The sequence below is a fragment of the Danio aesculapii genome, chromosome 4, assembly GCF_903798145.1.
Source record: "Danio aesculapii chromosome 4, fDanAes4.1, whole genome shotgun sequence".
Classification (NCBI taxonomy): Eukaryota; Metazoa; Chordata; class Actinopteri; order Cypriniformes; family Danionidae; genus Danio; species Danio aesculapii.
This window is the reverse complement of record NC_079438.1, coordinates 36,123,163-36,149,975: the sequence shown is the minus strand read 5'-3', so window position 1 is coordinate 36,149,975 and position 26,813 is coordinate 36,123,163. Positions and strand designations below refer to the sequence as shown.

Here is a 26,813-nt window from a genome sequence, read left to right as displayed (position 1 = left end):
AAACCCTTTTTAACCTTTAATATGATGGGCCTTTCAAAAAGAAAAACAAAAGCTATCCAACCTTCTAGAAAGAACTAAATAATACATAATTTAATTAAAATGGAAATATTGTGTAACATAAAAAATATATATTTACTGTCACTTGCGATGAAAAGTCCATTAGTTCACCTGTCACAAAACTCACATGTAACATAAAGTGAAAAGTTTACAGATGACTCGACCTCCTCGGCTTTGGAGGTGTTGATTATGCTGCTAGATTACTAATTACTGATGCAGAAATAAAGAGCTGACAGCAGAATGAAGGACGAGGGAGGATGGGAGGAGAGATGGTGGCCTGCTGAATGCTTTTAAACGTGACAGGGATGAAAGTCTATTTTACTCTTTCTACTCTGGCTCACTGAAAGATCATTGAGGGATGGAGTGTGTGTGTGTGTGTGTGCGTGCGTGCGTGCGTGCGTGTGTGTGTGCTATTATAAAAACAAACACTTAAGTCTGCATCGTCATCTTGAGCTGTCTGTCAGGTTCTCTTCCAAAATAGCACCCTAATGCCACAAATGTCTTCCTCTGACACAAACTTAGTTGTTGAGAACCTTCAACAAGAACTATTGTTCCCTCTTACGTTAGCAAATGTCCTTACTTAAAAGAGTAGGTGACAAAATGTATATCCCAGGGTTTCTGCAGGTTTCAGCAAGTTAAATTTAAGACTTTTAAAGATATTTTTAAGACCATTATGAATACAATTTTAGACTTATGCAGTGCTGAATGCTAAGGATTATTTTTTCAAATATCCCAGTTAGAAAAAAAATTTCACTTGCCCTATCAATAAATTATTACAAATTAATACCTTTAATAACACAATAATAATAATTTTGTTTAAATATTTTTTTTTAGCAATTTTCAAATATATCCAATCACAAACCCTATTACCCTTACCAACAATAGAACATAACACAGCTGTCAACCACTTCAGTCTACAATAATAATAATAAATTTAATAATAAAAATTAGGTCAGGTAAGTATTCTCAGCAGTAAATACATGGAGTACTTTTAAGCAAATGTTAATGTACTGTTGTGTTTACACCAGACGCGGTATGCGCGGATAAATTGCAGTATTTGTGCATAAATAGATGCGTGAACATTTTGAGTTTACTCGCTTCATTCGCGCTTCAAATCTGCTTCATTCGTGCGTCAAATTCACTTCAAAATAGATACAGATTCGCTTCATGGGCAGGGCTTCTGTCTGCCCGGTGACTCTAGCCTCATTGCTAAATGGCTAACATGTATTTTATTGAGAGAATAGCTGCGTTTATGTGCTTTATGAGGCTGAAAAACAGCATCGATTCGTTTGGAGCAGTGTCTGAGTCCACTAGATCCATTCAGAGGTTCCATTCCACAGCTCTTTGAGTTCATAAACTCCACCAGAAACTAAACCTGGATGATGGAGGCTTTCAGCGGTGCTTCAGACTGAGCCGAGCCCCGTTTGATCAACTGTAGTCCGGTGTTGGCAGGAGGATTTTCCCCCAAGACACCAACAACAAGTGCTAAATGTCATAATCACACCCCTACAAGAGAAAGCTACTGATTGGTTAACGCGGTGCGAATGTCTGCTTAAGTTCAGATTTTGCAGGAATTGCATCATTCACGCCGCCTCATTCCCGCATATTGCGCCGCAGGATGTCTATTCGCATCTTTGCATTGACTTAACATGTAAATCACTTGCGCTTGACACTTTTTCAGCATCTGGTGTGAACGCAGCATAAGGAAAGTAATTAAATGCTATTTTTAAATAAAAGTTTTATTGAGATGAATTGTTGGTGATTGTATGGGTCTTAATGGCAAGATTGGATAGCTATACATGAACAAAGAAAAATTAAGACCTGTTAAAAAATTTAGGACCTACAACATTTCAGTAAAAAATTTAGCTTTTGAGATTAAAACATTTTAACACTTTTTAATACCCCACAGATACCCTGATATCCAGATTACTAGTAGACTTAAATAAATACGCAAAAAAGAAAGAATGACCTGCTGATAGTGGGTACACAGATACAACCACAATACAATGAAAATCACTATAATTATATTTTAGTTGCTGGATTACCAGGTACAAAATTTTGGATGTCTCTAAAAAGTGTGATTGTTTTTTCTTCGTTATTTCTTATTTATTATTTGTACCAAAACAACATATAATAATAATAATAATAATAATAATAATAATAATAATAATAATAATAATAATAATAATAGTTATAATTTTATAAAGAATAATTATTTTATAATTATTATTATCATTTGTAACAGTAGTACCTAAATTGATAAATAGGTATCTAAATAAAAAGGTAGCATAATTTTTTTTGACTATACTAAGACAAAGAAGAGGATTTTTACCACTGAAACCTAAATGCTTGACTCTTAAAAAAAGATGAACATAGCCTTTGCAGCAAGTGAAAAATTGGTCTCTAGAAGTGCCTGTGAAGCAATAATGCCAACATCTTGCATATTTCAGACGAACAACTGCCACTGAGATGAATGGGAGCATACGGCTTTATTCAGGCATTAGAAACACCCTCGGTAACTTTTGGCATTCCAATTTTTGGAGAGAAAGAAGGATTGCCCAAAACCCAACGTTCCTTCAAACGAACAGAATTATGTGACTGCGAGCATTTACCAGGGATAAAACAGCTTCTGATGGCAGCTAAACTAATTACTCAAGAGAAAATGCACAAAAATGAACGCAATATCTCCTAAAGAAATGCTGCTGCTGTATCAAGGGACGTTTCTGAACCACAATATTCTATTTCAAATCCAAGCTCAATTGTTATAGCTACAGAAAAAAAAAAAACAGTAGGCCTTTCGTTTTTCCAAGAACGCACAATGGCACCAAATTGCCACCTCATGCAACTTGCATAAATAAACATCTCAGTGAAAATCACACCGCCATGTGTTGTTATGCGACACTGTACATTTTGTTCATTAATTTAGCTCATTTGTAAGATATCACTGAGAAAACAAAAATAATTCCTGCGATGACACAGCTGTCAACTGGTAAAGCCGCATCCATCCATCAATCCATCCATGCATCTGTTTCTGTAATCATATCTCCACCTGTTCTCGGTGAGTGCGTTATATTTTTTTTCGGAGAGCTCGCTGACAGTGACGGCTTCAGAAATGATGAAATGCAATGAAACGCGAGCGACAGACACAGAAAGACATGTTAGTTGTGCTTATTCATTCACTCCCAAACCCAGGGAATTCGTAACCATCAGAGAGCAACGTCGACACAGGGAGAAAGGCGAGATGACAGGTAAACAGGAGAGACGACGGTGAAACTCAATGCTGTGGTGAATATTCACAGGCAAACAAACAGTCTAGGAACATGAGTGTGACAGTATTAAAGAAACAGCAGACGACTTTGATTTGCATCCAGAGCCGTGTCTTCCCTTCGGTTTCGAAACAAAAGAGGGCGGCCGAGTTACGCAACGCACGCGTCCGTGCAAATCCGCAGTGATGAGTGTTTTCACAACGCCGGCTGACAGGCCTTTGAACTGCGGGAATCCGCTGACATATGAACAGAGATGTATAAAGTACTAGAGACCCAGACTTAAGTAAAAGTACAAGTACTCTATCAAAAAGTGACTTGAGTAGAAGTAAAAGTGCTCTTTAAGCACCATACTTAAGTGGAAGTACTAAAGTATTCAACATTTTTTGTACTTAAGTATTGCAAGTAGTTTATTTCAAAATTTACTACTCAAGTACTGAAAGTAAAAGTACAAGTATTGTGTAATGTAGTTATTAAAGAATGCAGTCAAAAGACATCATATTGTTTTGTTTATTTTAAATCTCTTTTTTGGGGGCACGTCATTAAGCAGAATGAAAAGAAACATGACTTACAATACTGTTTTTCTCTCACGCTTGAACCACAGATCTGACAGATTATAACAGCTTTAACACACACCTTTCAAAGTTGTGTGTCACAAAAACAGTCCATAATCCACTCAAAACGCTATTGAAACCCATTTTCGGAGCACAAATTACTGGTTGTAAATGCTGTAAACGAACGTTCTAATTCACTTGATTTTGATTTTATTGTAAAAAAAAGAAAACGTGTATATTACTGTGTTAAATGAAAATCTGAAATATTTTATGGCTTATGGCTATGATTTAGTATTCAAAAATGTTTCATTTTGATTATGTTTTAATTAAATTGGTCTTAAACTTCATATTTTTATAGTATATTTATTCATTCTGGTACTTTTACCATAAACCAACATCTCAACCATTTGGTAGAGGCTGATATTTTAGAAATTATGGGATGTGTTGGGGGAAAATGTATTGATTGTGTTAACTAGCGACATTAGGAGTTAAGAAATGCAATAAATAAAAAAATTCTATTGGTTTTTTTCTTGGTGTGACAGTTAAATGGTTACTCGTAATATAATTGTGTCCTTTAATACAGCAGTAAGATATATGAACTGTACCTTTAATTTGACCCGCTCAAAGAAAACTCTTTCTGAATGTATCAAACAAAACTCATGCACAGAAGACAGCATGAGCATTTATAGCAAATAAACTAATGTTAATATTCTCCCGCCTGCTTTTTAAACGCTGACAGGCGAGGTCTTACACCCCTTTGGTTATTGTCTTCACCTTCTCAACAGAAAGGGCTGCTATCGGCTTTAGAAATGAAAGCGTTGTTCACTGATGGCGGGAAGAACAGCCGCGGTTACAGTCTATGTATGTATAATACGCGGTTATCACAGGTAATCTATAATAGACACAGTGGAGAAAACTTGCACCTCATACACGCCTACCAGGCCAGCGGGTCAAATGTCCAAAGTGAGAGAGGCAGAGATGGAGTCTCACAACATTTCTCAGTAGTAGTGAAATAGCGGCTCGTGTGCTGTGCCGCCTTCACTCGCCCTCGCGCCTCCGTCCTTCGCCATAGTATTGCGACACCGCACATAGGAGATAAATGACGTCAGTACGTAATAACCCGTTATGATCTATTACTGAACCGATATCGACCATTTTGACACCTCTAGTAACGAGTAACGATGCAGCTCATAAAAAAATCTATCGGAGTAAAAGTATTAAACTCATCGAAAATATGTACTTAAGTAAAAGTGGAAGTAGGAGAAAAAAACAATACTCCAGTAAAGTACAGATACTGCCTTTTAGTACTTAAGTACAGTAGTGAAGTAGTTCTACTTCGTTACTATACATCTCTGCATATGAAATGCGCTGTTTCGCACATGCATGCTAACAAGCAGCCCCTGATGCTCTGGCACTCTTGATTATACCACAAACATGAAGCTTAGGATTGTGTGAACTGGGAGGACGCTAGTGGAGAATAAATCCACAACAGTGGTGAATGCTCTTGAAGGCATGGTTCATTTAACAGCATTCATTTTCAGAGACTTCTGTTCAAGATCATTTCACAAACACACTTATAAGTTCAAAGTAGAGTATGAGGTGTACTGTGAGTAGAGGAAAGATTCAATTTCGGAGTGTAAAATTAACTACTTTGATGGTAAAGTGATTGCTAGGGCATTACAATATGGTTGCTAGGGTTCTGGGTGGTCGCTATGTGTCCCTGCTTAAAAAAACCCCAAAAAACAGCAAATGCTAGTTTTGACATATGGCGCTGGTTTAAACTGGTTCTTGTTGACCCTGAGCTGGTTTGAAGGTTCAAGAAAGGTTCAAGGTTCAAGAAATTCTTAAGTACTTTTTGTTTTTGAGATTTTAACAGATTTATGTGTGTTGAGCATCAATTAAGACAACATTAGCACCTATTAGCTTTAATTGTGAGGAAAACTGGATAATTTTGAGCATTTGTATCCTAATTTCATCATTCATTCATTCATTTTCCTTTGGCTTAGTCTCTATTTCAGAGGTCACCACAGCGGAATGAACCGCCAACTATTCCAGCAAATGCTTAAATCAGCATCATTCTAGCACATGGTTCTCAACTACTGCAGAATTTAGCTCCAACCCTAATCAAACACTGAACAAGTTAATCAAGGTCTTCAGGACTGACAGAATTTCATGCCAACCGGCCCAGCTGGGACTCGAACTAGCGACCTTGTTGCTGTGAGGCGGCAGTGCATCTTCCAGGTTTAAAATCATTATTGAGGCAGGATCAAAATCTGTGATGTAGTACTTAACTGCTAGTGGATTGATGATGCATCGGTGCCTCATTATTATTCACAAACTGAGTTTTCCTCGCCTATGAGAAAACCCTGCTTCTTAATTATTCATGACAGAACGTGGTTTCCAACAACAGACCCACCAAGCTGGGAGACTGCACATGGTTTTAGCTTTCAATTTTCAATTCGGTGCATCCCTAGCTCTAGAGTATTGTCAGGACATTTTAGAGTTGTTTATAATTGCCAGGGCATTGTTATGTTGTTATGTGCTTCCCAAGATGTTTCTTTCAGCATATTTAGGGCCAGTTCTAGGGTGTTCTGGATGATTAGTAGAACACTGTGTTCTTGGTGAACCTGGTACACAAACAACCTGCCACTTCAGAGCTAAGGTGTTGTAGGCCATTGTCAATGCATGTGGTTATAAAAGTATTTTGGTTGTCTAATTAGTTACTATGATCTTAGTTGTTGTCAATGTGATGTCATACAGCTTCTAAACTCTTAGAAAAAAGTACAAAAGCTGTCACTGTAACTTAAATTTACATTTTTGTACATTATAACCCCTTAAGGAATCAAATTGGCAATTTAAAAGTATAGACTACCACACAAAGTGTGTATTTTTGTACCTCCTATTCGCAACTACTTGAAAATGAAGAAGCGGGTACTGGTATAAGGTGTTCGTAGGGGTTGGTAGAACATTATGAGATGGATTATAGAGAGCAGGTGTTCTTATCTCTAGTCCTTCACTGTAATTTTCTGAAGGAGGTATTTATACCTAGTCACTTTATGCATTTTCTTTGATTGGATCTGATTTTTGAAAACGTTTCCATTTAGCCACATAAATCTGTTATATGGATATAAATCCGATCTTCAAATCCCATGCTACACTAAAATTTAACTAGGTTACATTGACTAAGGTGTCAGGCATGTATTTTATTTAATTATTATTATGTAAGCTATAACGCAACCTTTACATCTTATTCAGCATACAATTTATTTAATATGTAGGCTACAGGAGGCTTTGTACTTAAGCCAGTAAAAACACCAGCCCAAATGCATTCTGTTTATTCCATGATTATTGTAATTACAGGCTAAATTAAAGATCCATTTTTGTCATACAGATACATGCAAGACATCATTTAAAACTGTAAAGGGTTTACATTAATTTGTGTACAGCCTACACACCCAAAAATAAAACACTGTCGCTCTGTAAACGAACGAATCACCATATTTTTTATATTATTGTTCCTCTCCATTCTAATGTAAATGCTTGATATTACAAATACTTGATATTAAAGTAACACTGACATCTAATTTTATCACTTAAAGGTTAATCAGTGGTCAGAATGAAAATGAAATCAATTAAAATGAAACTGCCATATGTGGTGTTGCTGTTGCCTTTTTGCATTAGCATCTAACTACAGTGTGTAGCTTGTAACATGCTCTCCCATTTATTCATTTATTAATTTTGGTAGGAGTAAAATTGACTTTTTCACTTAAAATGTGCTTTCAACAACCAGATGCATTTAGACCTGTCCAGTTTAATCAGGAATGCAATCCAGACCACCTCCTGAAGTGGTTTAAGTGATCAAATTTACATAAGCCTTAAACACACTTCGGAGGGCATTTTCACCAGTTCTTTTCACAATCAGACAGCTATCTAATCAGACAAAAATGCATGAAATGAGTGAAAGGTGTAAACAGTCCTGACGAGTTTAGTTAACCATAATCAATGACACCTGAACAAGCTAACCAAGGTCTTTCTTTTTACCAGAAAGTTACACTAAGTGTGCATGTCAATCGAAGTATTTTTTTGCTAAAGAAAATTGACACTGTTCTTTTTCTGTTCACTACATTTTTAACAGAATTGTATGCTCAAAGACTAGTGTTACCACAGCTTGAGGTGTATTTGATCAAGGTTGGAGATAAACCCTGAAGGAAAGTGGACCTTGGTGGTTCTAAATTTGTTCTAGGATGGCAACTATCCTCTTAGTTTAAGTGTAACCCTAATTAAACACACCTGAGATATCTAATCAATGACTCACTAGGTACATTTTGGGAAGTGTGTTTAGAGCGGAGGTGGCAAGGTGGCTCAGTGGTTAGCACTTTCACTTCACAGCATGAAGGTCGCTGGTTCGAGTCCCGGCTGGGCCAGTTGGCATTTCTGTGTGGAGTTCGTATGGTCTTCCCGTGTGCATGTGGGTTTCCTCCAGATGCTCCGGTTTCCCCCACAGTCCAAAGACATGCACTATAGGTGAATTGGATCAACTAAAATTGGCCATAGTGTATGAGTGTGTGTGAATGTGAGAGTGTATGGGTGTTTCCCAGTACTGGGTTGCGGCTGGAAAGGCATGCGCTGTGTAAAACATATGCTGGAATAGTTGGTGGTTCATTCCGCTGTGGCGACCCCTGATAAATAAGGGACTAAACTGAAGGAAAATAAATGAAGGAATGAATGTTTGGAGCAGGTTGGAACTAAATTCATGAGTTTAGCTCCAACCCTGTTCAAACTCAATTGATTAGCTTGTCTAGTGTTTGATCAGGGTTGGAGCTAAATTCTGCAGCAATTGAGAACCACGTGCTAAAATGATGCTGATTCAAGCAAAGCTTGTCACTTCTGTACCAAAGTTGTGCACTCAATGGCTCAAGGCAGCCAAGGTAAAACAGTTGGACTTGTGATCCAAAGGTCAGAGGATTGAGTCCTGGCTCTGGCACGGATTGTAGATGGAAGAAATGAATAACCAGGAATCTCTTCCACCCTCAATACCCTTGAGTCCTTTGAGAAAGAATATCTACTCAATGCTAAAATGTAAAAAACAAAATCTAAATGAGTGTTAAGGGTGACTAATGTATTTTCAAGTGTTTACTAGTGTGGTCTGAGTGACTGCTACATTGTAAAGTAGATAAGTGGTTGTCTGGAACTTGAGATTGGTGTCTAGAACATTGCTAAATGCTTTTCATTGTGTTCTGGGTGTTGGCTAGGGCAACTGTGATTAGTTCTAGATGGTTGACAGGTGACAGTTCACCAGAGTACATCACGAAATGTAACCCCAAGTTTCTACAACAATAGTATTAAACTTCCTGGCGGGCTAACCTTCCAGACCTTACCATTTGATTAGGGTTGAGCTGAACTGCTCTCTACTGAACAGTGTTTGCTGCTTCTGCTCCTCGATGATTTTGTGTGACTCGTTTTATCGTCTATCAAAGAAAACTGTCCAACTACTTTAAAAACCAATAGCGCATTTCTCTTCAAACAGTTGCACCTACAGTATGAGCAATACCATTAGTCACGCTTAACTTAGGTATGAAGTGAATGAAAGCAACATATTGATATACTCTCTACTGTACATTAGTTCCCGATTGTCCCATTCAAATCATAAAACAGGATATTTGATTGTTACTTTCTTTAGCTGCCATTAAGGTCCTGCAGTTAAGCTAATGAACTCTGAGGAACATTGGTCTTTTATCACAACAGACTTTCTAAAAGCAATAAGCCGTTTCCCCTCCACATCTTGCTTAATATGACTTCTATGGTGGAAATCACTAAAACACAGCCTCTGGACCAGTTTAAAAGTAAAGCAAACAGAGTCGAAACATAATAAACAGAAATGAAAGATAAGCACTAACCATTTTCCTTGCATTCTTCAGGGGGCTTTGCTTTCTTTGCGAGCCGGGGGTCCAACCAGGATGTTGTCTTGGTATTGTGGCTGGAGAGAAGAGAAATGGAGCAGAAAGGGAAAAGAGATGAAGAAGAAGCAAGAGAGAGAGGGATGAGAGTGCTGCAAACTGCTACTGTAAATCATCAAGCAGAGGAGACGAGAGAGACTGAAAGGAAGTCTCCGGAGATCTCATCTCTAAACGAGGGTGAGAAAAAAGTTTAGCTTAACAAAACGGCAATCGATACTTTTAATTAGCTGTAAGCTTCTCATTAGCACAGCATGAAAGAGGAGGAGGAGGAGGAGAGACGCGCTGAGGAAGATGTGATTGACTTACTCTATGAGCGAGGAACATTTAACCTGAGTGGAAATAAAAGTTTAGCAGGCAAAAAGTGTTTCTTTTTCTTTTTCTAATTTGGGTTTGAGACCAATCCAATAATAAATAAATAAATAAATAAATAGTAGTTGGCAGATTCTGGTGCCTTACATGCTCATAAACAGCTAATTAATTGCATTCAAAAATTAATCTTAGCCTTCGATAAAGTTTTGACAGCATCTGAAATGTTGAGTCATAGTCCTCTTATGACGGCAATCTAAATGAGAGCCACTACAGCAACTTGATGACGCAAATGTCTGTGTGAGAGAGAGAGAGAATGTTGATCCTACCCTTCTCTGTGTTTCATACATTATTAACATCTTGTTAATCAGCCAATTATGGTAATTACCTTTACATCCATTAGGTACAATTATGTTGAGTTGGCTCTCAAGTGTATGCAGTCCAAAAATGTCCACTTTTACCCAGCAATAACAATGGAAACATTTGTTTTTCTCCTTTTTTCAGCATAAAAAGTGGTATGGATTTGTATAGTACTCCAAATGTCAATGTGGGTGCTAGATTACAATACATGTTTGATTCCAAGATAACAAAATGTTAAAATGATAAACAAAAAGTTTTTGCTATGCTCTCATCAAAGGCAGGTTTGTTGATTTGGGGGCCCTAAGGAATTCCAGCCGTTAGGCCCAAAAGTCCTAGAATACATGTTTTGTACTTTAAGTGAAGTTTCATAAACTAATTTCGAGAGGAGCACGTGATATGATTGAGCACGTCTGCCCACTCATCTGTAATCAGTAATAATCCAATCAGAGTGATCCTAGTTTACTATAAATGGATCATTTTCTCCCTACTGTTCTATCTTCGTTTGGAAGAATCCCTCCTTCCAACCCATCTCCTCCTTTTCCTCCCTTTTCTAAAGGAGGAGCTCTCGAGACCTACCTGATCTCGGATCTCCTGATATGCTTATTGACCGGGCGGGAGCCCTGGCTTAAATATCTCCGAGCTCAGGGTTCTCTCCCGGGACAGCATGCCAAACCTGCTTTATACGCCAAGCATATCTAAGTGGGAACTCTTGAATTTATTTTTAATTGAATTATTTAGCGGTTTTTTTTCTTATATGTCCTTTTCTACATTTTGTCTTAATGCAAAATAATAGTAACAACATGTAATGCATCTTATAAAACTTATTAAAAAAATTATTTGTTTTCTTACAATGAACAACTAAAAATGATATATAAACTTTTATGTTTTTAAAACTAAACCGTTACCTAATTTTACTGCTGAATTCCTCCATGATTGAGGGTGAGGGAAACAATTGCGCAAGCTTAATAAACATTAAACTTTTTTTTTCAGACCCTCATCATACAAAATATGATAGAAAATGATGTTATATAAATTTTACAGGTATAATTTATACTTCTAGGTATTTATTTGGAGGCCCTCAGATTTCCTGGGGCCCTAAGCGGCCGCTTACTTTGTTTATTGGTTATATCCGCCCCTGGTTTTCATTAAGTTATGACTGAATGCTGTCTGAGTGTTCAAAATGTTTTAGTTTTTCTTGGTTAATGTTAACCTAACATTCTATGTAACCATTTTTTTAAATACAAGCTGATCATGATCTCTATTTTGGAAAGGTCAATACTGATCCTTGCTTTATCACACATCTTGCCACAAAATTGTCTTTGTCCACTTGAATTACCTGTATATTTTTGCTTCATTAAGTTATTTTTAGCAATAGATTCCACAAACACTGACAGCAAACATGAGTGGCACTCAATTCTAGACATTACCACTACTGCATCCACATTTCTTAAGGGCATGAATCCAGCATATACGGGTAATAATAGAAGTATTGTACACATTTTTAGATATTTTAATGCTAAAATTATACAAACTTTGCCATGACTGTAAAAAACACAAAGCAAAAAAAATAAATAAATAAAAAAAAAACTAAAAAAAAAAAAAAACGACAAAAAATGAAGGTAAAAACAAAACAAAAAGTATAAATAAATAAATAAATCCATCAAATAAATACATGTAAAAAAATAATAATAAAAAATAAAAATAAAAAAAGTTTAACAAAAGGAAAGAAAATACAAACAAAAGCAAAGATGAAACAAACATTAAGAATTAAAAGAGAGAAATCATGGAGAAATAATTTTTGCTAGAAGCATTTTCATTCATGCATGCTATAGATACATTCCGTATGTTTTGAGGCTTAGTGTCTTCCTCCCTGAGGCACATTTTTTTTATCTAAAGCTGCTAAAAAAAAAAGAAGAAAAAAAAGAAACCAGCTCTGTGATCAGTGGGAGAAAGGTAGGCTCCACTGTCTCTGTAATGGGACTCAACTGACGGCTCCATGCCAAGCGACTGGCCAGAGAAATTGCAGCCAGGGGCGAAAAGATGGTGCACCTTTGATGTGCTTGCTTTCTATGACACTCCACACACTTCTGCCCCGTGTCTCTGTCTTTTAGTGTGTGTCATGCTCCCTAGTGACTCTTGCTGTTTCATCTGCCTCTTCCAGAAAAGAAAATGTATTTAATAAAAAAACATATCAAAGGACGCTCTATTGGCACGATGCACTTCCGCAACTTATGTTCAATGGCTTTGGGAGTTTAAATGTGACTAAATGCATGTAAAAAAAAACACTTTGTCGTGATTAATCTAGTCCAGTATGAGTGAGTGCGTTTGTGTGTGTGTGTGTGTGCGCTCGTGCTCATGGTGAGAAACAGACATATGGAGAAGTGTCTACAGTTTGAGAATTAAAGACGCTCCGTCTGTGAGGGAGATCGAGAAAAACAAGGCGCCATTGGCTGCTTGACAACTCCATTAAATCCTCAATAGTCACACTGTGTGGGCTACTGCAAACTGTATGTGTGTGTGTTGCATGAAGCAGTGACAGACTGTCCTCGCATCATTCGGAGTCACTCACATACAGCTTCGATACACCAGAAAATAACTACTGTCCCTGTGGAAAAACAGAGCTGTGGAGTCACAGTTTGAGAACTAAACACACACACATTTTGTGTACAAGATGAGACAGCATATGCGAAATTGTGTGTGTTTGCTGGTTTTGGTGGTTTACAAGGACAGAAGTTTGTATGATGACATGGGTATGGCCTATGAATTACAACATTGTAATGGTGGTGTATGTGTCCTTGTAATTCAATCATACTTAATTACATTACTTAACATTCCCAGCTTAACAAACTTAATTTGGTTGGGTTTAGGGGTAAAGACATACAATCTGCGTTTTTGCAGTATAAAATTCATTATGCCTATGGAGAGTTCTCATAAACCACCAATTTTGCACAAGAGTTAATGTTAGCTGTGCAAACACTAAACTTTGCTCTGGTCAACACTGGTCATGTTCTAGTAACTCTGCTAAACTATAATTCAAGAGTTCCCACTTAGCTGATTATTGGTAATAAGCTTGTTTGGCAAGAGCCTCAAGCCCTGGGCTCCCTCCCGTTAGCAGGGCGAGATTGGAGTTTGAGCTCAGATAGATCCCCCGACTTATTTCTGGCTAATGGTGGATAGAAGATCTCTAAGGAAATATACAGCTTGCTAAGAGCTTGACTATGATGCCGATTTGGTATGTTCAATTTACTTGGTTTGTGTGTTTTTCGGACTGTGGGAGGAAAGCGGAGAACTAGGGGAAAATCCACATGAGCACGGGGAGAACGAGTAAACTCCGCACAGATATATCAACTGGCTCGGTAGAGACTTTAACCGGAGACATTCTTGCTGTGAGGCAACAGTGACACTCATTAAGAAATGGGGGGGGAGGGGGCGGTTCAAGATACTGAGATGAGAAACTCTGGTTATTTAAAGTGAGTTAGGAATCATCTGATTGGTGAATCAAGCGTTAGCTAATGAGGGACCTGCCTTGAACAATCATATGCATGTGATCCTCTCGAAATTAGTTTAAAAATAAACTTCACTATAACAAAATATATAAAAACTAAATACAAATGTGTTTACACAATGAAAATTAAACCGATACAGTAAATTTAAAAAGTAGTATCAAAATAAAATCTGATTTATAAATGCAATGCTATAATAATCAAGTGGTTACTTGAGTTTCTGTTGCCTTTCTGTCTAAATATTGTCTTCTGACCTCTGACACTGCATTTTTCCACAGAGAATGGCTTTTGGATATTTACTCTTTTTTTTTTTAAAAGATTATTCACTGTAAACCCTTTCTGGCATTAAGAAGCATGTTACAATCCCAACCGAATGCCTTAAAGAAATATTCTTTCTAAGAATATAATTATTCTTCCTAATATTAAAAATTCTGTCATCATTAATATTATTTTTCTTCCTAAAATAAAAATTCTGTCATCATTTATAGTACTCATCTTCCACGTGTTCCAAACCTGTTGAGCTTCTTGCTTCTGTTGGACACAGTGGAAGATAATTTAAAGTATGTTAGAAAAAAACAACCATTGACTTCCATTTTGTTCTTACTATGGATGTCAATGGTTGTTTTTTCCCAACATTCTTCAGAATATCTTGTTTTGTGTTCAAAAGAAGCACTTGATTGTAAGTAAAAGGTGAAGATATTTTCATCTTGGGGTGAATGATCTCTTTCGCTATTCTTTCTCAGTCTTATTCAAATGCAATGAGTTGATGCTATGCAATTGGCTGATAAGATATTTGCATTAACACGCAGTTGAATGGGTGTACCTCAATGGCCGGTGAGTGTATATACATTGGCACTATTACAAAATGTAGTAAACAGAATGTGGTCTTGAATGGAGATGCTTGTGAAGATCTGTTATAGATCATGACGGCTGTGATTCATGAAATGAAGATCAAATGATAAACGCTATAACTGGGCATATTTCCAGTAATGCGCAGCGCTGTCAAGTAGATTTTCAGCATTTAAAAGAGACAATTCAGGTTGTGGATTGCTGTGGTGTTGGCTGACATGATTTATATAAAAGATTCTAGTTAAAAATTAGTCTACCACACATACAAACCTGATTCCAAAAAAGTTGGGACTCTCAAATTGTGAATAAAAAAGGAATGCAATAGTTTACAAAGCTCATAAACTTACATTTTATTTACAATAGAATATAGATAACATATCAAATGCTGAAAGTAGACATTTTAAAATTTTAGGCCAAATATTAACCCATTTTGGAATTCAAAAAAGTTGGGACAGGTAGCTGTAAGAGGCTAGAAAAGTCAAATGGACATATAAGGAACAGCTGGAGGACCAATTTTCCACTTATAAGGTCAATTTGCAACATGATTGGATATAAAAGAGCCTCTCCGAGTGGCAGTGCCTCTTAGAGGTCAAGACAAGCAGAGGATCACAAATTTTCCCAATGCTGTGCCAAAAAAATGTGGAGCAATATTAGAAAGGAGTTTCTCAGCAAAAAAAAAATTTGCAACTATTGTTTGAAGTTATCATCATCTACAGTGCATAATATCATCCAAATATTCAGAGAATCTGGAACAACCTCTGTGTGTAAGGGTCAAGGACTTACACCCAAGCTGTTCAGAAGCCTGCATCTCTGATGGTATGCATGAGTGCTTGTAACATGGGCAGCTTACACATCTGAAGAGGCCCATCCAGACATCGTCTCTTTCAGAGAGGACCTTGCATTTTCCAAGATGATAATGCCAGACCACATACTGCATCAATTACAACATCATGGATGCTTAGAAGACGGATCCAGGTACTAAATTGGCCAGACCCGCAGTCCAGATCTTTCACCCATAGAAAACATTTGGCACATCATAAAGAGGAAGATGCGACAAAGAAGACCTTATTAGACTTATTAGCAGCTACAAGACTTTATTAGATAAGAATGAAAGAACATTCCTATTCCTAAACAAAACATGGCCTTGTCCCAACTTTTTAAAAATGATGCCAGGAAATATAAAATCAACTTATTTTACACTTAAAATAGTACATTTTCACAGTTTAAACATTTGACATGTCATCTTTGTTCTATACTGAATTAAGTATTGAAATTAGGACCTTACATATGACTTTACTAACAAATTTGACAGTGTCCCAACGTTTTTCAGTAGAACCCATGCAAAACACATAGACTCTCTTATACAGACTTAAAAGTGCACTTACTGTAGTAAATTTTGGTTTACTTGGAATTCCTTCATCCCATTTCCTTCATTAGAAGGAAAAGTCACTACGGGATGCCACAGTATTACTGTAAGTACAGTTAACCATGGAAATTTATTCTTCATGTTTATTCAATCTCAATATGCCAGCCCTCAAAATGACATCTTGTCCATAATAAATAAAAATAAATACTAATAACAATAATAAACTTTCATTAGCTAAATGCTATGACTGGATCCCATGGGAGTGTATTTACATATTTTTACAAACTGCTTTTTAAAAGTTATTTTATTTAATAGGAAAAATTATGGATGCACCTTTAAATAATGCTAATTATAATCTCTAACTCAAACTGAAATTGTAAGAGGGTTTTTTTCACATAGTGTGATGATAATGATGTCTTTCCACAGTTGTGTTTCCACATTGTAAATCTAGCAACAGATTTTAATATTTTCACAGAAAAAAATAAACATTTATAACACAGCCCTTTTCCTTTTTTTCTGGCAGTTTTTTTCTTCGGAATTAAATGAAAGAAAACTAGTTACAGCAGCATTGTGATTGTTTTTTTACACAACAAATGATCTTTAATAGTATCTGATAAGACACTATGCATTATGTTTATATGTTTTGACAGTCTAAATGAATCTCATTCACATAGACCTGCAAAAACAAATTTGTTTTAAATAAATGCTGTATTACATGTTTTTGGGTGTGTTTTTTTCAGGCAAATGTTTTTCTTTTCCATTAAATAAGTTTGTCAGCCATATTTAAAGTGCACTTTGCTTTAGGAACTTTAGCGTAAATGCATTGTTAATGCTATGTATACTACCAAACAGCATAGAATAGAATAGAATAGAGTAGAATAGAATAGAATAGAATAGAATAGAATAGAATAGAATAGAATAGAATAGAATAGAATAGAATAGAATAGAATATGCACACTGGGATATATAACTTCTCTCTTCTGAGAAAATGAATCCATGTCTCCATAATTTGTAGTTCATTTATAAATTTAATCTATAGAAATGTATGCAACAAAAAGCATGAAAAGTGTCCATTAATGTGAAATAATACATATACTCACTCTATAAAGTACACTTCTCCTTTCTCAGTGTATGCCATCTCCCAGTTATCTGGCAGAGGACCCAGTTCATCGTTCTCGTCTGGTTTGGGAGGCGATTTTGGTGGTTCTGTATCTTCTTTAGGGGCATCTGTGGAGGTCTCGGAGGGGCATGTGGTAGCCATCTCTCCTGAGGCGTCTGTACTCTTGTCTTCATGTTCACTTGACTCTGAAAAATGGAAGAAAATTCAGAAAAACAGCTTTGAATAGACGCCATTTGTACATGTATATAGGTTGTTGACGTAACGTTGCATTTTCACTGTCAAACATGACAAAAATGTATATAATTAGCATTGTCATCATTTAAACGCAGTAAATGGTTAAGCATTCCTTCGTCTTCCATAAACCTCTTGTTATAAAAACTGTTGTGTAAATAGTATTATATTTTTTTTCTTGCTTTTTTGAGCTAAATCTTAAGACTGTAATATGATGTGACTGTCTCAATGATAGTTCAATAAATTACAGATCTTATAAATAAAAAAAGAAAATCCTGAAATAATTAATAAATACCTCATGGCTATTTTGTCAAGTGTCTATTTAGTAAATGCAATCATAGGAACATAGGAATCATAAAAATCATAAAAAACATATGAACTTGATACATTTTGACACTGAATATCATGTCCTCTAGTGTGACATTTTATGGTTATTTTAAAACCAGCAATTCCACAGACAACATTAATTAGTTGGAGGACCATATTCATGATCATGCGACTGAAGCCCTCAGTGAAGCTCATGACAAATACTTGTTAAGTTTTTGTCTCAGAATTTTCTCAAAACCTTTCTTAACCACTATAAAATTCTTAATATTTGATGTCCTTTGGTGTGACACCCGTTTAATGAAATGTTATTTAAAAATGTTTCATAATTTCATATACAATAAATAGCACTATATGAAGATAAGCGCACAACAATTAAGATAAGTCACTCTCACAATATTTGTATATCATAATGCTTATATTTGCATTATATTAATATTTGTATAATGCTTTTTTGTTTTTACCTGGTTTCTGTGACCGTCCAGTAACTTGATCCCAGTCACAAGTACAACACCATACAAGGAGTGCTACTGAGCAAACTGACCATTTGGTAAAGGCTGCTCAACACTGACATAAGCGGCCGACTTGAACACATTCCATTATGGATCAAGATGCATAAAGAACCAAGAAAAAACAATCCGTTATCCATTGATAACTTGTTCCCTTGAATGTTTTCCAAATGTAGTGTGAATAGGAATAAAAGTAGTCTGTGTCAAATCACCCTGTAGTGTTTGTTTTTTCCAAAAAAGACAAGCAGATGTACGCAGAGGCACGTATTTGCAGTTCCCCAAAAATGTAGCCCTAGGCATGTATTCCCAATGAGCCTATGTGGATATATACTTAAACTTTCAGCAACATCTAAATGAAACATCTAAAAACAGTAAATGTACTTTAGGATTAACCATGAAACTGTTCACACTTCAAACGAAAAACATTTAAAAACAGTAAATGTGCTTTAGGATTATTTGCAACACTGTTTAAACTAAATCTATATGCTTTTAACAAGAGAAACTGCAGACTTGCATCTTAATTCAAACATTCATCAATTAAAAAAGAATCAGGCATTCGAAACAGATAAAAAAGATGAATGGCGTAATAAAAACTCAACAGAATAATCCCCAAGAAGAGCTATGCTTATAAGAAGAAGCAGTCAATTTTTACAAGAACCTAGCGCAATATTCTGGTAGACACTCACAGTCTGAGACTACAGAGAAAACCGGTGAGTGTGAGTGAGCCAGACAGAGAAAATATTTATAAGAGAGGGAGATGTAACTGAGATTAGGAGTTTCTGAAAGAATTGAAAAGCAGGTCACTGTAAGAGGGCCATGCAGGAAGAAGAACTGTAAGAGAGTAAGATTGTAAGAAATGATAGAAGAACAGACAGAGATGGAGATGGTTAGCCGGACTGAGACGGTGCAGTAACACTGGGGTGATTAAAATGGAGTCTGCGGTGAGAAATCCAGAGAGAAGAAGAGGGGGGAAATAAAATAAAGAGAGACGAACGTGTCCTAGTTTGAGTTATGGAGGTTGGAGATCCCCAAGGAGAGGAGCAAAGACTGATGGAGGGGAAAAGAGAGGGAGACGAAAGAGAAAGACACAGAATCCCATAACATTCAGCACTACTGATGTTTTAATCAACACAAACACACACACAAAAACACATACACACACACACTTGTACAAATATCTTTATAGGGATTTCCCATAGACATAATTTTTATGCATGATTTTTATACAATTTATACATTTATTTGTACAGACTGTATAATTAATCACCATTCCACAACCCTACCCATAAAACTAACCTGGGGTGCATTTCTCAAACAACACCGTAACTTGCGACTGAACTACCATAGCATGATGCATTGTTTGGAAAAAACAGAATGATGTAATGATGAGTGTTTCCCAAAACACTCCTTTTTGTCGCAGATCCATCATTTGATCCACTTCAGTTATGACATAAAACATCCAAAATAAGGCTCTAAATGGGGCGGAGTAACAACTTTTTGTCGTGCAAATGATGTTGTTTTACACGCACATGCATTTCTTTAAAAAAATTATATTAGGCTGATTTTGATTTTAAAAAAATGCACTTGTTTTCCATATTAATTGAAATATATTTAAACTGCACATATTGTAATCTCATATATAAATCATACAAAAACCCTTAACGCCCGATTCACAGGGGCTTCAGCATCAATGCTTGATGGAGGGCGTGTCTGATTTTGGAGCTGAGGCGATCATCATAGCAGCGTCAGCCAATGAAACAAGTGCGCAATCGGCTCCTGTTTGAACTGGAGAATTTGCATAAAGCGGTCAGATTGCATCCGTTGCAGCTTGAAAAGTGAAGCAGCAACAATGGATCCACAACTCAGTTCGGCAACGCCTGACGTCACCGATTTAAAGTGAATGGGAAGCGCTGACGCCCTGTGTGAATGGGGTGTAATGGTTGTAATTTACAGTAGGCTACATATTAAGAAATGAAATTATTCATTAAATTATTATAAATAATAATCATTATCATTAGTATCTTTTTTTATTATTATTCATTCATCCATTCATTCATTCATTTTCTTTTCGGCTTAGTCCCTTTATTAATCAGGGGTCGCCACAGCAGATTGAACCGCCACAGCAGAAGGAACATGCAAACACCACGCAGAAATGCCAACTGACCCACCCGAGGCTCGAACCAGCGACCTTCTTCATTAACGTATGCTATGTTTTTTTTTTCACAAGCTTTGGAGACTTAACTTAAATTCCACTTTCAAATAATAGGTCACCTATAGCTTTCGTCATGAGTGTTTAAAATGACATAAATGTTTTCAAAGTGCACTTCGAAGGGAATGCAATTGTCGATATGAAAATCGCTAAAACTGAGCTGTAAAAATACTTTAAAAGCAAATTACACCTAAAAGCGATGACTTTAACGTTTTTTATTAAATCATTCCAAATTTAAAGGCTGGAATGTTCTAAATGAATAGGGCTTAGGGGGGATAACTGTGAATAGAACACAGCCATGATCTATGATTCTAACTACAGCTCTAGAGGTGTAGCAAGCGTACAGGTTTGCATCGCATGTTTGTGAATGTTCATTGGAACGATGGATTTGGAAAACGCCAAATCAACGAACTATGTTTGTAATGACAGAACTTGGGACCCTTGTTGGTAAATGGTGGTTTTTCGGAAATAAAGCCATACATAGGAACTAATCTGCATTTTTACATTTTCAAAATACTTCATTATGTGTGATTTATGAGCCATGATATATGTGGGAACATTTGATCCCCACCACACGAGGAATACAAGACACACACACACACATGCCTACACACTGAGATTAAATGTCTTATGGGGTCTTCTTATTGACATAATGATTTTTATAATGTATACAGTCTATGCTTTTTGTCCTTTACCCCCAAATATACCGCAAAAAAACTAACTCAGAAAGAAAACATTCTCAAGATTTTCCTCACACTCAAGAGCTTCAAAATCATTGCTGTTAAATCTGTTAAACACAAAACAAGATATTCTGAAGAATGTTGGAAAAAAGCACTAATTGACATCCATTGGAACAAGACTTACTAAAGCAGTAAATGGCTGCCCCCCCCCCCCCCCCTCTGAGTATATTACTCAGAATATACTCTGTTGTGTTAAAAAGAAAGAAATAGAAGAAAGAAACTCAAAAATGTTTCAAACAGGTGGAAAATGAGTAAGTGCTGACAGAATTTTCATTTTTGGATGTGCTATCCATTTATGAGAAATTACAATGTTGATAGTCATAGTTTAGTGAGTGACTAACAACTCAATTCAACCCATTTCAAGGCATATTTTTTGGTAGTTATTACATTAATTTTTTCCTGTGTTTGTATATGTAAAAACAAACAACACAGTACAATTTTCTCTCTCATTAATTCATAATGTATATATATATTTTTTTAAATATTTTTTTTGGCATGAAACTTTCTAGATGGTCCATAGTAAAGCACAAAGTGTCAGGTTAAACCCACTAAACCCATAATGTGTCCATAATGTGATGTATTTATGAGTAAAACACTTTTGCAATATATTTAGATATAGTTCACAAAAAAAACAACAACTGTTAATTCATTCAAAATGCAGGGGCAATGGTACTCTAAAATGTTGAAAATATTGTTAATTTCGTTGCACAGACAGATGATTTTGCTTCCAAAAGCCTAAATGTATCATCAGGAGTCATAGGTATTTATTCGTTTTGCTTGTAGTATACGTGTGTATGTTTTTTTAATATCGTTTTAGTTAAAATTCTTCTTTTAATGTTCTAAAAAAGGCACACATCTTGGATGGCCTGCGTGTGTATAAATTAACTTTAATTACATTATATATTTTATTTCTTTTCTTAAATTATTGCTTTAAAACTGCACCATCACTAGTTTTGACTAGGAAATTTTAAACAGCTGATCAGAAAATATTGTCATAATACATTATATCCTTGAATCACAAATAAAAGTTAAATATGTTAAAATTTAACCACTGTTTGCTCTCGAATGTCAAATAAGTATTTTTTTAAATGTAATTTACTACCGTATATTTGGTTTGCTTCATTTTGATTATATTCAGTTCATTTTTATTTCTACAGCGCTTTTACAATGTAGATTGTACCAAAGCAACTTAACATAGAAGTTCTAGATCTAGATCATAGAGGTCAGTCTGACTGTGTCAGTCCAGTTTTCAGAGTTGAAGTTCAGTTTAGCTCAGTTCTGTGTGGTTTAAATTACAACGCTGAAAGTTCACACACTGAAGAGCAAATCCATCGAGCTCCACAAGTCTCAAACCAAACAAGCCAGTGGAAAAAGTTGGGAGGAACAACCTTCACCAACTGACAAAAGCGAATAATAAAAAAAAGAGATAACCAGGCTCCGTTGGGCATGACCATTTCTCCTCTGTCCAAACTTCTCGTGCAGAGCTGCAGTCTAGGCGCCGGAGGCTGGAGAACGCTGGGCATCCATCGTGGAGAAGCTGCAGGTGTGGTTTCTATGTGTCTATGTGTGTTTTTATTGAATTAAATGTAGAGATTAAATGACTCAATTCATATGAATTACATTTGAAATCACCACATCAAAATTGAAAGCTGAATGGATCCCTGAAACAAAATGTGTTTTAAATACGTTTTAACATTTTTAACAATACAATCACTACAGAATTGAATTTTCCTAACCTTACATTTTTCTTTTTTTCCCTCCATTATTACATTAAACTTCATTATATTTACCATAATCAACATAGAACTACTTGGTTTAATAGATGCAATACTTTGAGGTTAATAGACCTTATTTTGAGTCTATGCCCTTATCCCTTTTTGAAGCACATTCTAATAAAGGATTTTCCTCTTTCGAATAACATGGCCTGATGAATCATGCACAATAAGACCCAGAACTTGCATTAAGGAAACAAATAGAGTCAATTCAGATTTCATGTTGAATTTAAGTGCAGTGATCTATAAAAGAGCTGTAAGCAATACAGTTTCCCTTGGCTATTCCTTAGATTGCTGGATGTCAGCAATGCTCTCGCTGTGTTAGATTCTAAATCACCATGTCATGCTGCTGTAATAAAGCCAGCACAAAACAAAAGGCTTTTTCAGTACATCCAGACTTGATGCACGGTTTCACCCCACAGAACTGCTGTTGTGGAGTGAAAAACAAGCAATGTGTGATAACATGCTGGCACGACAGTTGCCCTGACAACAGTGGTTCCATATGGTAAAAAGACTTTTCCTGCCTAAAACAAATATTATAAATATATATATATATAAAATATATTTTGTAAGTGTGATATATTTTATAAAATATATGTTTTGAAATCGAAAATGTATTACATTTCAACCTTCATATACCAAAATATAATTCAAGATGTTTTCAAGGTCAAGAAACTACATTTTTAATGTTAAAACAAAATGTGGATAGTGTCATGGATTGGTCAGGCTCTCACGACCCCCACTCACGAAGATCACCATCACCTGACTTCTAATGAGCACACAGCTGCATCACATTCACGAGCACCAGATAAAAGCACAGCACTCCAGTCGCTCATTGTCCGGGCTCGTCTCGACGAAAGCGGACAACTGAGCGACCACTCAGCGTAGTCATCCTCAGCTAAAACAAACGATTTACTTACCTGTTCTCTTTGTATTCCTCCTAGTCTTCCTGGTCCTCCCGAATCGTCCTGTCTTCCAGTCCTTCCAAGTCTGTGTCATCCTCTGTCAGCTGTATCTGGTGTGTGCTGTCCATCCTCGTGTATTCCTGTTACCCAGCCACGGAGGAAAAGACCCCAACATCATTCCTGATCCTCCTGGCTATCCTTCATGTGCTCCTTGTTGTCATTTAATAAACACCCTAACGTTTCCTTACCTCTGTCTCCTGTCCGCTTCATAACAGAAGCCCGGACCTATAACGACGACAACATGAGCACCCCCGATCACTTACAAGAGCTGGTGGACCAGTTGAAGCGGATTCTACAGCCACCAGCTCCACTTTCCAACGCACCACCAGCACCGAGCACTTCCGCCTCCACAGTTTCTTCTTCGGCCCTTCCTTCCAGTCCCATGGCCCGACCAGCGCCCTACTCAGGCGGAGCGGGGGAGTGCAATGGTTTTCTGTTACAATGTTCCCTCATATTCGAAATGCAACCTTCTCTATATCCCACAGATAAGTCGAAGATCGCCTACATCGTATCTCTACTCTCTGGACCTGCACTTAAATGGGCTGAGACGATCTGGAACCAAGCCGGGCCGGTCATGAATTCCATCACTACCTTCACGGAGTATTTCAAAGAGGTGTTTGGACGTTCTGATGGGGAAGTAGCCGCTGGAGAGCAGCTGTATCATCTAAAGCAAGGTACTCTATCTACACAGGAATATGCTCTCCGGTTTCGCACTCTAGCAGCTGCAAGTGGATGGAATGAGAGATCGTTGTTGACCACGTACCGGCTCGGCTTGGAACCCACTCTCCGAATCCAACTGGCCACATTAGATGATACAATGGGTCTGGAGAGATTCATCCAACATTCTCTCCGATGTTCCGATCGTCTCCGTTCCTATCAACAGGACACCATCACCCCCTCGTCTGCACTCCTCCAATCGCCTGAGTCAACAGCCTCTCCAGAACCAGAACCCATGATAATAGAGTCTGGAAGACTGACATCAGCGGAACGACAGAGGAGGCTGACCCGGGGTCTGTGTCTATACTGCGGTGTCAGTGGACACACCCGTATGGAGTGTCCCCTTCGTCCCATTCGGACTTCAGTGAGTGTATTCAGTACGAATATTGAACAATGTAAACCACTTACTACCACCGTACAAATAACTACTGCCTCTATTTCTCTCCTTGTCACAGCCCTCATCGACTCCGGGTCAGCAGGGAACTTCATCTCCCAATCCCTCTGTCGTCAACTCCACCTCCGTACTGAGGCGTCCTCGCACATATACCAGATACAACCGATAACCCAGTGCACTCGATCTTCGACCCGTATCCATCGACAATGCGAAGACATCCTTCTTCAAGTGGGGTTGTTACATCAAGAGAGGATTCAATTTCTGGTTCTGGAGGGTGCAAATATGGACATCATTCTAGGGCGCCCGTGGCTGGTGAAGCACGATCCCATCATCTCTTGGGGCACAGGAGAGATAAAGAAATGGGGATCTGGATGTACACCTGCCTGTTTTCCAAATCTCCCTCTTCAAGGTCGGAACCCCATTTCTTTGTTTGCAACATCGGTCGAGAGCCCTCCTGAGAAGCAGTCTATCCACATTCCTAAGGAGTACAGCTCCTTTCAAGATGTCTTCTGCCCCAAGAGAGCTTCCCAGCTACCGCCGCATCGGCCATGGGACTGCGCGATCGACCTAGTTCCAGATGCCCAGTTGCCAAGAGGTAGGATCTACCCGCTCTCGCTTCCAGAGAATCAGGCAATGGAAGATTACATAAGGGAGGCTCTGAGTCAGGGGTACATACGTCACTCAAAATCACCAGCCGCCTCAAGCTTCTTCTTTGTGGCCAAGAAGGACGGAGGGCTGCGTCCATGCATCGACTACAGGGTCCTAAATAACGGTACAGTAAAATACCGATATCCCCTTCCTCTGGTACCAGCCGCTTTGGAACAGCTCCGAGAAGCTAAAGTCTTCACTAAATTGGACCTCCGCAGCGCGTATAATCTGATAAGAATACGTGAGGGGGACCAATGGAAGACAGCATTCGTGACCCCTACTGGCCACTATGAATATGAGGTCATGCCTTACGGTCTGGTCAATGCCCCCTCCGTATTCCAAAACTTCATTCATGAAGTCCTCCGGGAGTTTCTTCACCACTGTGTAATAGTGTACATAGATGACATCCTCATTTACTCCCGGAGTGAGGCCGAACATCGCCAACACGTTGCGGAGGTCCTACACACATTGAGAGAACATCACCTCTACCTCAAAGCGGAGAAATGCTCATTCCACCAGAAGTCGATTCATTTCTTGGGATACATCATTGACCAAACCGGTATACGTATGGATGGGAAGAAAATTGAGGCTGTTCTATCCTGGTCAGAACCCACTTCCATTAAGGAGCTCCAGAGGTTTCTTGGGTTTGCTAACTTTTATAGACGGTTTATCAAGGACTACAGCAGGATTACATCACCTCTCACTAATCTCCTCAAGGGTAAACCCAAAGGACTGGAGTGGACCAAAGAAGCAGCCGCAGCCTTCCGCCTTCTTAAGAAGGAGTTCACAAGGGCCCCACTCCTGACTCATCCTGACCCAAATCTTCCTTTCGTGGTGGAAGTGGACGCATCCACCACCGGCGTCGGGGCAGTATTATCTCAACATCATGATACACCGCCCCGACTGCATCCCTGTGCCTATTTCTCTCGGAAGTTGAGCCCGGCGGAGCAGAATTACAGCATAGGAGAC

The 26,813-nt window shown here is 37.6% G+C and overlaps 1 protein-coding gene across 1 annotated transcript in view; it reads right to left on the bottom strand.

The window, feature by feature from the left end:
* magi2a (membrane associated guanylate kinase, WW and PDZ domain containing 2a) overlaps positions 1–26,813 on the bottom strand; it is a 345,845-nt gene that overhangs the window by 109,679 nt on the left and 209,353 nt on the right. Inside the window, exons 5-6 of the mRNA XM_056455551.1 lie at positions 17,316–17,520; positions 9,772–9,851 (exon numbers count right to left, since the gene is read on the bottom strand). Of these exons, the coding sequence (XP_056311526.1) occupies positions 9,772–9,851; positions 17,316–17,520 (285 nt within the window). The remainder of the gene's footprint in view (positions 1–9,771; positions 9,852–17,315; positions 17,521–26,813) is intronic.